General features: G+C 42.6%; 1 protein-coding gene across 1 annotated transcript in view; it reads left to right on the forward strand.

Moving 5' to 3' along the window:
* dync2h1 (dynein cytoplasmic 2 heavy chain 1) overlaps nt 1-16,608 on the forward strand; it is a 271,861-nt gene that overhangs the window by 49,662 nt on the left and 205,591 nt on the right. Inside the window, 9 exon segments of the mRNA XM_031795429.1 lie at nt 337-544; nt 640-769; nt 1,060-1,215; nt 4,665-4,924; nt 5,835-6,081; nt 11,255-11,406; nt 14,076-14,220; nt 14,441-14,543; nt 16,366-16,530. Of these exon segments, the coding sequence (XP_031651289.1) occupies nt 337-544; nt 640-769; nt 1,060-1,215; nt 4,665-4,924; nt 5,835-6,081; nt 11,255-11,406; nt 14,076-14,220; nt 14,441-14,543; nt 16,366-16,530 (1,566 nt within the window).

The following is a 16,608-nucleotide window of genomic DNA, read 5'->3' on the forward strand; positions in this document are numbered from 1 at the left end:
ACAGTCAACTTTGTATGTAAACTTCTGACCCACTGGAATTGTGATACAGTGAATTATAAGTGAAATAATCTGTCTGTAAACAATTGTTGGAAAAATGACTTGTGTCATGCACAAAGTAGATGTCCTAACCGACTTGCCAAGACTAGTTTGTTAACAATACATTTGTGGAGTGGTTGAAAAACAAGTTTTAATGACTCTAACCTAAGTGTATGTAAACTTCCGACTTCAACTGTATGGGGCTTGGAAATGATTCAGACAAATTACATTGATGGAAGCCACAGTCTATTTGCAATGTTGAAGGGGAGTGCCCTGATGTTAGCCTTGTGTGTGTTCCAGAGGTGAGCTCGTGGATAATCTGTGATGGGGACATAGACCCAGAGTGGATCGAGTCGTTGAACTCTGTGTTGGATGACAACCGTCTTCTGACCATGCCCAGTGGAGAGAGGATCCAGTTTGGACCCAATGTCAACTTTGTCTTTGAGACCCACGACCTCAGCTGTGCCTCACCAGCCACAATCTCACGCATGGGCATGATTTTTCTCAGGTTTGTGTGTATGTGTGTGTTTTGTATGTGTGGTCCTTGATCGGTTAACCTCTTCATGTTCTAGTCATGTTCCAACCCCTCTCTTCTCTCTGTAGTGATGAGGACACAGATGTGAGTGCGTTGGTCAAGTCGTGGCTGAAGGGTCAGCCTGATGAGTGTCGCAGTAACCTGGAGAACTGGATGGGAGACTACTTCCACAGAGGCCTTGACTGGGTGCTTAAACAGGTGATACATACTGACACTGCCCTCTTCTGGTCATAATCAATAGCATCAACTGGATTAATGTAGCCAGTTGGCATTTTACCCTAAATATACACTAGCCAATTGGAGTTTTACCCCAAATATACTCTAGCCAATTGGAGTTTTACCCCAAATATACTCTAGCCAATTGGAGTTTTACCCCAAATATACTCTAGCCAATTGGAGTTTTACCCCAAATATATTGTTGTGGATTGGATATCTTGTTTTCAAAACTATTCTGACTCTCTCTCTCTGTCTCTGTCTCTGTCTGTCAGAATGACTTGGTGGTGGAGACCAGTCTGGTAGGGACGGTGTTGAACGGTCTGTCCCACCTGAGTGGAGTGACAGAGCGTGGTCAGTTTGTGGTCAGTCTCATCAGAGGGCTGGGCGGGAACCTCAACCTCAAATCAAGACAGGACTTCGCCAAGGAGGTAAGACGAGGTGGTCATTTCATTTATCCATTCAGCTGTCCGTTCGTCCATCTGTTCATCCATCCATTTAACTATCCATCCATTTAACTATCCATCCATTTATCCATCCATTTAACTATCCATCCATTTATCCATCCATTTAACTATCCATCCATTTAACTATCCATCCATTTATCCATCCATTTAACTATCCATCCATTTAACTATCCATCCATTTATCTATCCATTTAACTATCCATCCATTTAACTATCCATCCATTTATCCATCCATTTATCCATCCATTTAACTATCCATCCATTTATCCATCCATTTATCCATCCATTTAACTATCCATCCATTTATCCATCCATTTAACTATCCATTTAACTATCCATCCATTTATCCATCCATTTAACTATCCATCCATTTATCCATCCATTTATCCATCCATTTAACTATCCATCCATTTATCCATCCATTTAACTATCCATCCATTTATCCATCCATTTAACTATCCATCTGTTTATCCATCCATTTAACTATCCATCTGTTCATCCATCCATTTAACTATCCATCTGTTCATCCATCCATTTAACTATCCATCCATTTAAATATCCATCCATTTAAATATCCATCCATTTAACTATCCATCCATTTAACTATCCATCCATTTAACTATCCATCCATTTATTCATCCATTACCCATCCATTTAACTATCCATCCATTTATTCATCCATTACCCATCCATTTAACTATCCATCCATTTATTCATCCATTACCCATCCATTTAACTATCCATCCATTTAACTATCCATCCATTTAACTATCCATCCATTTAACTATCCATCCATTTAACTATCCATCCATTTAACTATCCATCCATTTATTCATCTATTACCTATCCATTTAACTATCCATCCATTTAACCTCTTGATTCTAGCCATCCTGGATCCGGGATCGTGAATACAGCCTCAAGCTCATTACCATAACGCAACGTTAACTATTCATGAATCGCAAATGAAATAAAAATGCTAGCTCTCAAGCTTAGCCTTTTGTTAACAACACTGTCATCTCAGATTTTCAAAATATGCTTTTCAACCATAGCAAAACAAGCATTTGTGTAAGATTATTGATAGCTAGCGTAGCATTTAGCGTTAGCATTGAGCGGGCAACATTTTCACAAAAACAAGAAAAGCATTCAAATAAAATAATTTACCTTTTGAAGAACTTCGGATGTTTTCAATGAGGAGACTCTGTTAGATAGCAAATGTTCAGTTTGTCCAAAAAGATTCTTTGTGTAGGAGAAATTGCTCCGTTTTGTACATCACTTTTGGCTACCAAAAAAAACGAAAATTCAGTCATCAAAACACCAAACTTTTTTCCAAATGAAATCCATAATATCGACTGAAACATGGTAAACGTTGTTTAGAATCAATCCTCAAGGTGTTTTTCACATATCTCTTCGATGATATATCGTTCGTGGAAGTGTGCTTTCTCCTCTGAATCCCATGGGAAAATGCCTGCAGCTGAAGATTATGCACCAATTTAGACAAAGGACACCGGGCGGACCCCTGGTAAATGTAATCTCTTATGGCCAATCTTCCAATGATATGCCTACAAATACGTCACAATGCTGCAGACACCTTGGGCAAACGGTAGAAAGCTTAGGCTCGTTCATGGCACATTCACAGCCATATAAGGAGACAATGGAAAACAGAGCCTCAAAAATTCTGCTCATTTCCTGTTTGAAGTTTCATCTTGGTTTCGCCTGTAGCATGAGTTCTGTGGCACTCACAGATAATATCTTTGCAGTTTTGGAAACCTTAGAGTGTTTTCTTTCCAAAGCTGCCAATTATATGCAAAGTGGAGCATCTTTTCCTGACAAAATATTGCGCTTAAAACGGGCACGTTTTTTTATCCATAAATTAAAAGAGCGCCCCCTATATCCAAGAAGTTAACTATCCATCCATTTAACAATCCATCCATTTAACTATCCATCCATTTTACTATCCATCCATTTAACTATCCATCCATTTAACTATCCATCCATTTATTCATCTATTACCTATTCATTTAGCTATCCATCCATTTATCCATCCATTTAACTATCCATCCATCCATCCATCCATTAATCAGACCCATTGACTTTTACCACATTTTGTTACGTTACAGCCTTACTCTAAAATATATTAAATGAATACACACAATGAATCACACAATGAATCTACACACAATACTACATTTGAGCAAATGTATAAAAACATAAATACCTAATTTACATAAATATTCAGACCTTTTACTATGAGTCTTGAACCTGAGCTCAGGTGCATCCTGTTTTCATTGATCATCCTTGAGATGAATCCACATGTGGTAAATTCAATTGATTGGACATGATTTGGAAAGGCACACACCTGTCTATATCAGGTCCCATAGTTGACAGTACATGTCAGAGCAAAAACCAAGCATTGAGGTTGAAGGAATTGTCCGTAGAGCTCTGAGACAGGATTGTGTCGAGGCACAGATCTGGGGAAGGATACCAAAAAATGTCTACAGCATTGAAGGTCCCCAATAACATAGTGGCCTCCATCATTCTTTAATGGAAGAAGCTTGTAACCACAAAGACTCTTCTTAGAGCTGGCCACCCGGCCAAACTGAGGAATCGGGGGAGAAGGGCCTTGGTCAGGGAGGTGACCATGAACCAGATGGTCACTATGACAGAGCTCTAGAGCTCCTCTGTGGAGATGAGAGAACCTTCAAGAAAGACAACCATCTCTGCAGCACTCCAACAATCAGGCCTTTATGGTAGCGTGTAAAAGGCACCTAAAGGACTCTCAGACCATGAGAAACAAGATTCTCTGGTCTGACGAAACCAAGATTGAACTCTGACGAAACAAAACGCAAAGATGAACAGAGCAAAGTTCCAGAGCGCTCAGGACCTCAGACTGGGGCAAAGGTTCACCTTCCAACAGGACAACGAACCTAAGCACGTAGCCAAGATAACGCAGGAGTGGCTTCGGGATAATTCTCTGAATGTACTTGAGACATGACTTGAACCCAATCAAACATCTCTGGAGAGACCTGAAAATAGCTGTGCAGCAATGCTCCCCAACCAACCTGACAGAGCTTAAGAGGATCTGCAGAGAAAAATGGGAGAAACTCCCCAAATATAGGTGTGCCAAGCTTGTAGCATCATACCCAAGAAGAGTCGAGGCTGTAATCGCTGCCAAAGGTGCTTCAACAAAGTACTGAGTAAAGGGTCTGAATACTTATGTGATATTTAAGTTTTTTTTAAATATATACATTAACTATCTAACTAAAAAAAAAAAAAAATGTTGTTTGTAGATTGATGAGGGGGAAAAACAATTTAACACATTTTAGAACAAGGCTGTAACCTAACAAAATGTGGAAAAAGTCCAGGTGTGTCTATACTTTCCGAAAGCACTGTGTGTGTGTGTGCATTCCCTGCAGGTGCTGGTCTGGGCTAGAGAGAGCCCTCCTGACCCGAGGAAGCCCCTGGACACCTACTTTGACCCTGAGTCTGGCCGGCTGTGTGTGTACACTCTGGAACGTCCTGACGGCCTCAGCCTGGAAGAGCTCACACACACTCACACACTCCCCGTCATCCAGACCCCCGACATGCAGAGAGGACTGCATTGCTTCTCCCACTGGCTCTCCTCCCAGCACAGACAACCCTTCATACTGGTGGGGCCTGAGGGCTGTGGCAAGGGGTAAATGCACACACACACACACACACACACACACACACACACACACACACACACACACACACACACACACACACACACACACACACACACACACACACACACACACACACACACACAGGATGTATAATACACTCTAGCCAGATCATGCACAACCTCCTCTTACTGTTCAGGGAGAACGGTATGACACACACACACACACACACACACACACACACGTATGTTTCCAGGCATGTTTTATTTAAGGCGTGACCTTTCTTAGAATAGCACTGAGGGGTAGGTGGGGGGGGGGGGGGGGGGGGGGGGGGGGGGCTGAGACTTGTTGAATCTACAGTCATTACTGTCATCCCTGGGGCACCCAGTAGAGGGAGGGCATCTCTGATTGGCTTTTACACTCCACTTGAGCCACCTCCCTCCATGACACCCACAACCCTAATCTCGCTGAAATGTCAGGGCGTCATGGAAACGCTTGTCATCCCTGTCTGATGAAAAAACATCTAATTAATTTCCACTGCTGTGCTCAGGCACGCACACACACACGCGCACACACACAGACACACACATCCCAATTATCCTATCTCAGTTTGCACCCTCACAAAATGTCCCCCCTCGCCCTGAGGTTTTTCTCACAAATTCGGTTAAACAGACCCCTGCGGCATCAACACTTTTCAATACAGAGTTAATTCTCCTCTCTCCTCCCTCCTATCTCTTCCTCTGTCATCTTCTCTTCATCCTCTGATATGTAACCTCTGTAATGACTCATGTCCTCCTTCAATGTTATGGTCTGATTTGGCATTTAGCCTATGTTCTGCCAACACTGTGTCTGTGTTAATGTGTGTGTTAATGTGTGAGTGTTAATGTGTGAGTGTGTGTTAATATGTGTTAATTTGTGTGTCTGTGTGTTCTCCTCCAGTATGCTGTTGCGCTATGCGTTCTCTCGGCTGCGTTCCACCCAGGTAGCGGTGGTCCACTGTAGCGCCCAGACCTCGTCTCGTCACGTCCTCCAGAAGCTCAGTCAGACCTGCCTGCTGCTCAGTTCCAACACGGGACGGGCCTACAGACCCAAACACTGTGAGAACCTGGTCCTCTACCTCAAAGACATCAACCTGCCCAAGCCTGACAAGTGGGGCACCAGCAACCTCATAGCCTTCTTACAGCAGGTACACACTACACTACAATACAGCACATTACACTACAATACACTGCAATTCAGTACAGTACAGTACAGTACAGCACAATACAGTAAAATACAATACAATGCTCTACAATACAGTACAGTACAGTACAGTACAGTACAGTACAATACAATACAATACAATGCTCTACAATACAGTACAGTACAGTACAGTACAGTACAATACAATACACTACAATACAATGCTCTACAGTACAGTACACTACAATACACTACAATACAATACAATGCTCTACAATACAGTACAGTACAGTACAGTACAATACAATGCTCTACAATACAGTACGGTACAATACACTACAATACAATACAATGCTCTACAATACAGTACAGTACAGTACAGTACAGTACAGTACACTACAATACAATGCTCTACAATACAATGCTCTACAATACAATGCACTACTGTACAGTACAATACAATACAGCACAATACAATGCACTACAATACAATACAGTACAATACAATATATTACAATACAATACAGTCCAGAACAATACAATACATTAGAATAAATTACAATAGAGCACAATACACTACGACACACTACAACATCACAATACACTAGAATACAATACAGTACAATACACTACAATAAAGCACAAAACAATACACTATAATAGATCATAAAACAATACACTACAATACAATACACTACAATATAGCACAATACACTCAATACAGTACAATACAGCACAATACACTACACCACGCAACAATACAGTACACTACAATACTCTACAATACGGCACCTTACACTACAATGATCTACAATACACTACAATGCAGCACAAAACATTACAGTACAGTTCAACACAGCACAATACACTAGAATAAAGCACAATACAATACAATACACTAGAATACAGCACAATACACTAGAATAAAGCACAATACAATACAATACACTAGAATACAGCACAATACACTAGAATACAGCACCATACACTACAATACAATGCAGTACAATACAATACACTACAATACAATACACTACAATACAGCACTATAAACTACAATGCACTACAATACAGCACTATAAACTACAATGCACTACAATACAGTGCAATACAGTGCAATAAACTGCAATACAACAGAATAAACTACACTACAACACGCTGCAGTACAGTACTCTACAGTACAATGCAATACTCTACAATACTGCACAATACACTACAATACAATAATCTACAATACACTACCATACAGCACAAAACACTACAATACAGTACAACACAGCACAATACAGTACAATACACTAGAATACAGCACCATACAATACAGTACAACACCACACAATACACTACAATACAGTACAATACAATACACTGCATTATAGCGCAATAAACTACAATACAACAGAATAAACTACAATACAGCACAATGCAATACAATACAGTACAAACCACTACAGTACAACACACTAGAATACACAATATACTACAATACAGTACAACACCGCACAATACACTACAATACAGTACAACACCGCACAATACACTACAATACAGTACAACACCGCACAATACACTACAATACAGTACAACACCACACAATACACTACAATACAGTACAACACCACACAATACACTACAATACAGTACAACACCGCACAATACACTACAATACAGTACAACACCGCACAATACACTACAATACAGTACAACACCACACAATTCATTACAATACAATAGTGCAATACAATGCACAATGCAATACAATACAGTATAAACCACTACAGTACAAAACACTAGAATACACAATATACTACAATACAGTACAACACCGCACAATATACTACAATACAGTACAACACAGCACAATACACTACACTGCAATACAGTGCAATACACTACAACACCGCACAATACACTACAATACAGTACAACACCGCACAATACACTACAATACAGTATAACACCACACAATTCATTACAATACAATAGTGCAATACAATGCAATACTCTATAATACAGCACAATGCAATACAATACAGTACAAACCACTACAGTACAAAACACCAGAATACACAATATACTACAATACAGTACAACACAGCACAATACACTACAATACAGTACAATACAGTACAATACACTACAGCACAATACACTACAATACATTACAATGCACTATAACACAATACACTACAATATAATACATCACCGTACACTACACTACAGTACAATACAGTACACTACAATACAGCACCATAAACTACAATACACCAGACTACTTTACAGCTCAATGCAGTACAATACAGCGCAATACAATACAATACAATACACTACACTACACTATAATACAATACACTACAATACAGCACAACACGTTACAATACACTACAATACAATACACTAAATACAATACAACACAAACTACAATACAGTACAGTAATAATAATACAACTAATAATTTATTATGTAGCGCTTTTCATCGAATCTCAAAGCACTTCAAGAGCAAAAAAGTCTTAACGCCTCTGGACTTCTCCTCGTCCCGTCTGTGTAGCAGCCATTTGGCTGATGCCTCAGCAGCTCTGGACTTCTCCTCGTCCCGTCTGTGTAGCAGCCATTTGGCTGATGCCTCAGCAGCTCTGGACTTCTCCTCGTCCCGTCTGTGTAGCAGCCATTTGGCTGATGCCTCAGCAGCTCTGGACTTCTCCTCGTCCCGTCTGTGTAGCAGCCATTTGGCTGATGCCTCAGCAGCTCTGGACTTCTCCTCGTCCCGTCTGTGTAGCAGCCATTTGGCTGATGCCTCAGCAGCTCTGGACTTCTCCTCGTCCCGTCTGTGTAGCAGCCATTTGGCTGATGCCTCAGCAGCTCTGGACTTCTCCTCGTCCCGTCTGTGTAGCAGCCATTTGGCTGATGCCTCAGCAGCTCTGGACTTCTCCTCGTCCCGTCTGTGTAGCAGCCATTTGGCTGATGCCTCAGCAGCTCTGGACTTCTCCTCGTCCCGTCTGTGTAGCAGCCATTTGGCTGATGCCTCAGCAGCTCTGGACTTCTCCTCGTCCCGTCTGTGTAGCAGCCATTTGGCTGATGCCTCAGCAGCTCTGGACTTCTCCTCGTCCCGTCTGTGTAGCAGCCATTTGGCTGATGCCTCAGCAGCTCTGGGCTTCTCCTCGTCCCGTCTGTGTAGCAGCCATTTGGCTGATGCCTCAGCAGCTCTGGACTTCTCCTCGTCCCGTCTGTGTAGCAGCCATTTGGCTGATGCCTCAGCAGCTCTGGACTTCTCCTCGTCCCGTCTGTGTAGCAGCCATTTGGCTGATGCCTCAGCAGCTCTGGACTTCTCCTCGTCCCGTCTGTGTAGCAGCCATTTGGCTGATGCCTCAGCAGCTCTGGGCTCCAGAAAGATCACCACACAAAGTTCAGGATATTAGCCAGTCGTCCTCACTAAGAGCCCTCTGCCTCAGCGCTGATATAGTCCTCTAGCTGCCATTCCTCTCAGGTTTCAGGCCACCCCTTAAATGACTCAATGTTCTCAAAAGATCAGGAATTGGCAGCCAGGAGAAACAAAAAAGATGTTACTGTGTCCAGATGCATTTTTCAAACAAATACTGTACAACGTAACGCAGCCCAACGTAACGCAGCCCAACGTAACGCAGCCCAACGTAACGCAGCCCAACGTAACGCAGCCCAACGTAACGCAGCCCAACGTAACGCAGCCCAACGTAACACATAACAAAACTCAATGCAACACAACATAACACAACTCAATGCAACACAACATAACACAACAAAACTCAATGCAACACAACACAACTCAATGCAACACAACATAACACAACACAACTCAATGCAATATAACACAACTCAATGCAACACATAACACAACTCAATGTAATGCAACACAACTCAATGCAACACAACTCAATGCAATACAACATAGCACAACACAATTCAATGCAACACAACTCAATGCAACATAACACAACACAACTCAATGCAACACAACATAGCACAACACAACTCAATGCAATACAACATAGCACAACACAACTCAATGCAACACAACACAACACAACTCAATGCAATACAACACAACTCAATGCAACACAACACAACTCAATGCAACACAACACAACTCAATGCAACACAACATAACATAACACAACTCAATGCAATACAACACAACTCAATGCAACACAACACAACACAACTCAATTTTAACACAACATAACACAACACAATTCAATGCAACACAACATAACACAACTCAATGCAACACAACATAACACAACTCAATACAACATAACACAACTCAATGCAACACAACATAACACAACTCAATGCAACACAACATAACACAACTCAATGCAACACAACATAACACAACTCAATGCAACACAACATAACACAACTCAATGCAACACAACATAACACAACTCAATGCAACACAACATAACATGACACAACTCAATGCAATACAACACAACACAATTCAATGCAACACAACACAACACAACTCAATGCAACACAACATAACACAACTCAATGCAACATAACATAACACAACTCAATGCAATACAACATAACCCAACACAACACAATTCAATGCAACACAACACAACTCAATTTTAACACAACATAACACAACACAATTCAATGCAACACAACATAACACAACTCAATGCAACACAACATAACACAACTCAATGCAACACAACATAACACAACTCAATGCAACACAACATAACATAACACAACTCAATGCAATACAACACAACACAATTCAATGCAACACAACACAACACAACTCAATGCAACACAACACAACACAACTCAATGCAACACAACATAACACAACTCAATGCAACATAACATAACACAACTCAATGCAATACAACATAACACAACACAACACAACTCAATGCAACACAACATAACACAACTCAATGCAACACAACATAACACAACTCAATGCAACACAACACAACTCAATGCAACACAACACAACTCAATGCAATACAACACAACACAATGCAATACAACACAACACAATGCAATACAACACAACATAACACAACTCAATGTAATACAACACTGAAAATACATTATTTCTTGATCGATGGGTAAGACAGAAATTAGTCAAGCTATCATAAGGTGACAGAGTTCTCCTCCCTCCCCCTTGTGTGTTCTAGGTGCTGACGTACCATGGGTTCTATGATGAGAACCTGGATTGGGTGGGTCTGGAGAACGTCCAGGTGGTGGCCTCCATGTCAACAGGAGGCGCTGTGGGACGACACACACTCACCTCTCGCTTCACCTCCATTGTGCGCATCTGCACCATAGAGTGAGTAGGGACACACAGACACAGACCAGTATGTGAGCTGGAGCAGAGCGAGGAGCAGAGTGTACCCAATTTGACTGGAGCGGAGCATACCCAATTTGACTGGAGCATGGAGCGAGATTCCCAAAGGCTGGAGCGTCGGCCTTCTCTCCCACTCCAATTTCACTCCCGTAGTGCCCCAGTAGCTCTCGCTTTACGAGCTCAGGGCGCGCCCGTCCCATCATGCATTTGTGGTCTACTTGTGTGCTGCTGTAGCCCCTTCCTTTATCTACTGTCATGGAGTTTACTAAATATTTTCATAAAGACTGATAAAACACATAGGTGCTAAATCAAGGTGACTTAAAAACATGAGGACCAATAGCAAGAGAGGGAGTGTGATGATGTAATGTCCACAACTAAAGAATCATTGTGGAATCTGAAAAGACACATTTCATGAATGGGTGTACTTACTAAGTGCAAATGCTAAAAGGTGGGTAGATAACTAAGTGTGTCATTGTAGCAAAGTATTTATAAACTAAAAGTCTGATTAGTTCATTTTTGTTCTATTATCTATACAATAGGCCATAATTGATTTTGGCCCAATTGGCCTGGAGCTTTCCATTTTGATAGGGTTATTTTGCCTAAAAACCTTTCGGCCTACCTATAGGAAAATGTAAAAATAACAACTCTGCATCTCTGCCCAGCCTGGTAAGAGGGGTCAAAAGGTTGTTCAGCATCCCCAGTAGCTCTGTAAGAGGGGTCAAAAGGTTGTTCAGCATCCCCAGTAGCTCTGTAAGAGGGGTCAAAAGGTTGTTCAGCATCCCCAGTAGCTCTGTAAGAGGGGTCAAAAGGTTGTTCAGCATCCCCAGTAGCTCTGTAAGAGGGGTCAAAAGGTTGTTCAGCATCCCCAGTAGCTCTGTAAGAGGGGTCAAAAGGTTGTTTAGCATCCCCAGTAGCTCTGTAAGAGGGGTCAAAAGGTTGTTCAGCATCCCCAGTAGCTCTGTAAGAGGGGTCAAAAGGTTGTTTAGCATCCCCAGTAGCTCTGTAAGAGGGGTCAAAAGGTTGTTCAGCATCCCCAGTAGCTCTGTAAGAGGGGTCAAAAGGTTGTTCAGCATCCCCAGTAGCTCTGTAAGAGGGGTCAAAAGGTTGTTTCGCATCCCCAGTAGCTCTGTAAGAGGGGTCAAAAGGTTGTTCAGCATCCCCAGTAGCTCTGTAAGAGGGGTCAAAAGGTTGTTTAACATCTCCAGTAGCTCTGTAAGAGGGGTCAAAAGGTTGTTCAGCATCCCCAGTAGCTCTGTAAGAGGGGTCAAAAGGTTGTTCAGCATCCCCAGTAGCTCTGTAAGAGGGGTCAAAAGGTTGTTCAGCATCCCCAGTAGCTCCGTAAGAGGGGTCAAAAGGTTGTTCAGCATCCCCAGTAGCTCTGTAAGAGGGGTCAAAAGGTTGTTCAGCATCCCCAGTAGCTCTGTTAGAAGGGTCAAAAGGTTGTTCAGCATCCCCAGTAGCTCTGTAAGAGGGGTCAAAAGGTTGTTTCGCATCCCCAGTAGCTCTGTAAGAAGGGTCAAAAGGTTGTTTCGCATCCCCAGTAGCTCTGTTAGAGGGGTCAAAAGGTTGTTCAGCATCCCCAGTAGCTCTGTAAGAGGTGTCAAAAGGTTGTTCAGCATCCCCAGTAGCTCTGTAAGAGGGGTCAAAAGGGTGTTTAGCATCCCCAGTAGCTCTGTAAGAGGGGTCAAAAGGTTGTTTAGTATCCCAGTAGCTCTGTAAGAGGGGTCAAAAGGTTGTTTAGTATCCCAGTAGCTCTGTAAGAGGGGTCAAAAGGTTGTTTAGCATCCCCAGTAGCTCTGTAAGAGGGGTCAAAAGGTTGTTTAGCATCCCAGTAGCTCTGTAAGAGGGGTCAAAAGGGTGTTTCGCATCCCCAGTAGCTCTGTTAGAGGGGTCAAAAGGTTGTTCAGCATCCCCAGTAGCTCTGTAAGAGGGGTCAAAAGGTTGTTCAGCATCCCCAGTAGCTCTAAGTGTGGAGAGGGTGTTATCCGCTACTGGCCGGCTCTCCAGGCACCGTAGACTGGCCTCGTGTTTCTAAGCATTTATTCGAAGGCACTGTAGACTGAGCCTAATAATTCATTTGTATTTAATTCTATGGAAGTCACAGCCTGTATGCGCAATTTATAGACTGTAATGATTTAATACAACGAATGTTATTTAAATGCTGAGCTCTTTATGTCCCTACCAGCCTAGTGTATCACACTCACTAATGCTTCACAATGTATTTTTCTTTGTAGGCTCTAGCCTTGATATAATTGAAATAATATAACCTAAATAATGAATTTCTGTTCCTTCTTAGTCTCCCTGTCTGGCTCCTGACCTATTTAGAGAGTTTATATGCTGTTTAATATGACATGTAGCCTATCTGAAATGATGAGCGCTACTTACATTCTCTCTTTTATGTTTATATAATACTTTTTATTCAAATCATATGGTTTGATTTTAATACTTCAAAACCAATTGGTAGGTCCAGGCAGTCACAAAAACTATATGGGTGTTGGTTAAATGAATTGAGCGAATTTGGAGCGGCAGTCCACCCCCCCACCCCCCCTGTGAGTGAGGAGCTGCTCAACTCTCCTCACATACTGACACACACACATGCACGCACACACACACACATGCACGCACACACTGACACTTGCTCTCTTCTATAGTTATCCAGACAGGGAGCAGCTCCAGACCATCTACTCAGCGTACCTGCAGCCTGTTCTCCAGAGGAGCCTTGGGAGCCAGGCAGCCTGGGCCAGCACCGGGAAAACACACCAGCTAGCAGGGTCTCTGGTACAGGTCTATGAACAGGTGTGTGTGCTGTCTCAGATGAGTTCATGTGTTATCAGAGTAAAGCTTCAGCGTTAAGCTGCTCTAGTCTTTCCATGCAGCAGCTTTAGATTAGACGGCTGTTATCACAGCACTTACTTACTGCCTCTTATATCTAATCCTCACTCTTAGGGAGGCAAATCTAAACCACACACACACCTGTGTAATAAGTGTGTGTGTGTGTGTATCTCTCTGGTCTCAGGTGAAGGCGAAGTTCACGGTGGATGACCACAGTCACTACCTGTTCACTCCGTGTGTCCTCACCCAGTGGGTGCTCAGCCTGCTGCGATACGACCTGTCCGCAGGTGAGTCAACCACAACAGCACGGTCAAACCACGTGGTCAGATCACACCTCACACTACTGCCTCTGCTTCTACGGCTCATTGTCCACTGGGTCCTATAGTCAGACCACGTTGTTAAACCACGTGGTCAGACCACAATCACCACACCAGGGTTTCCCCTTGGTTCATTTTGCTTGGTTCATAGAACCGGGGTTATTTCAGTAACCTCCAGTAGCTGCTAGATACGTCGGTAATAAACAGAATGGTTTCTGTTTTCTTCCAACACATGTGGCTCTTTTTTGAAAAATGGTTTAAGCTAGAAAATATTATGACCCCCATCACTGAAAGATAAGACTCTCAGAAACACATATGGACTTCCTGTTTCCCTCTACTATGCCCACAAGCCGTTAGAACAGAGTGGACAAGACCAGGAACTAAATCAGACCGGGGGAAAAATATCATTATCGCTTGATGGTCTTCTGAACTTCCCAATACCTTTCTGATGCATTTCAGTCACGTTAAACCAATACTGCATTCAGATTGAATTACTCTACAAAATACTGTCAGACTGATTTGTAATAGACTGTCATAGCCCAAATAAACATTGGCCGTTGATTACGTAACTTTGTTTTACAAGGTGGGGTATAAAGATGGGGACGCGGGCCCAAACAGTTTGGGAACCCTTGCACTACACACATCTTTTTTTGGGACCCATTTTAAGTTGTCCCCAAAAGGTTTAATTTCTTTCTGCAATACTTCATACTGCTAATTGCATGGGTTTTCTCTGTTGTTGCTGACTTCTCGTTGAAAACGTCTCATTATTTGGTAACGGTCTTAACTTTATACTGTACTGGCCTTTGATTCTAGTTGCTGTTGGATATTTCAGAATATCTTCTGAAAGTCAGTAGTTCTCTCCCTGTCTCCTGCATTCACCATCGCTTTCTTCCTCTCCCCTGTTCTGCTCCCTCTGTCACACGTCTCTCTCTCTCTCTCTCTCTCATCATTCCGTTCTCTGTCCTCCTTCATCTCTCCCTCTGTCACTCCCTCCCTCCCTCTTGCAATGTGTTCTCCCTGTGATAGGGAGTCCAATCATTAATTTTAATTAAAAGCGTTTGCTGACAAACTTATTTTTTTCCATGACTCATCGTTTTTTGCTCTCCTCTCTCCTTCCTCTCTCCTGCTGCTTACCTCTTCTACACGGTATGTCACAATGCCCTCTCTCATCACTTCAACTCTCTTCTCTGGTGTGTTACTGTGTGTACACTGAGCTGTCTTGATGCTGCGTGTCTTTTTGTTGTATGGTATAATGTAGTAGTGTCCACCGAGTGGACAAAATATTAAGAACACCTGCTCTTTCCATGACAGACTGACCAGGTGAATCCAGGTGGAGGCTATGATCCCTTATTGATGTTACTTGTTAAATCCACTTCAATCAGTGTAGATGAAGGGGAGGAGACGGATTAAAGATGGATTGTGTATGTGTGCCATTCAGAGGGTGAATGGGCAAGACAAAAGATTTAAGTGCCTTTGAAAGGGGTATGGTAGTAGGTGTCAGGTGCACCAGTATGTGCCAAGAACTGCAACGCTGCTGGGTTTTTCATGTTCAACAGTTTTCTGTGTGTATCAAGAATGGTCCAAAACCCCAAGAACATCCAGCCAGGTTGACACAACTGTGGGAAGAATTGGAGTCAACATGGGCCAGCATCCCTGTGGAACACCTTGTAGAGTCCATGCCCCAACAAATTGAGGCTGTTCTGGGGGGGGGGTATGCGCGTGCAACACACTATTAGGAAGGTGTTTTTGAATGTTTTGTCCAGTGTGTATTAACCCCTGTCTTTGTCTGTAGGGAACTGTAATATAACAGACTCAGTGTTGGAGGTGGTAGCCTATGAGGCCAAGAGGCTGTTCAGAGACAGACTGGTCTCCTCTAAAGACATCCATTCCTTTGACAACATCCTCTCCTCTGTCATACGAGGTGACTGGGGCTCCGACGCACTCGACAACATGACAGGTAAAACGCACACATCTCAGTGCTCCTCTCCCTCGACAGAGTGGCTCTATATACTGTATGACTGTGGGTTCTCTGTGG

This window comes from Oncorhynchus kisutch, linkage group LG18 (assembly GCF_002021735.2).
Source record: "Oncorhynchus kisutch isolate 150728-3 linkage group LG18, Okis_V2, whole genome shotgun sequence".
NCBI lineage: Eukaryota > Metazoa > Chordata > Actinopteri > Salmoniformes > Salmonidae > Oncorhynchus > Oncorhynchus kisutch.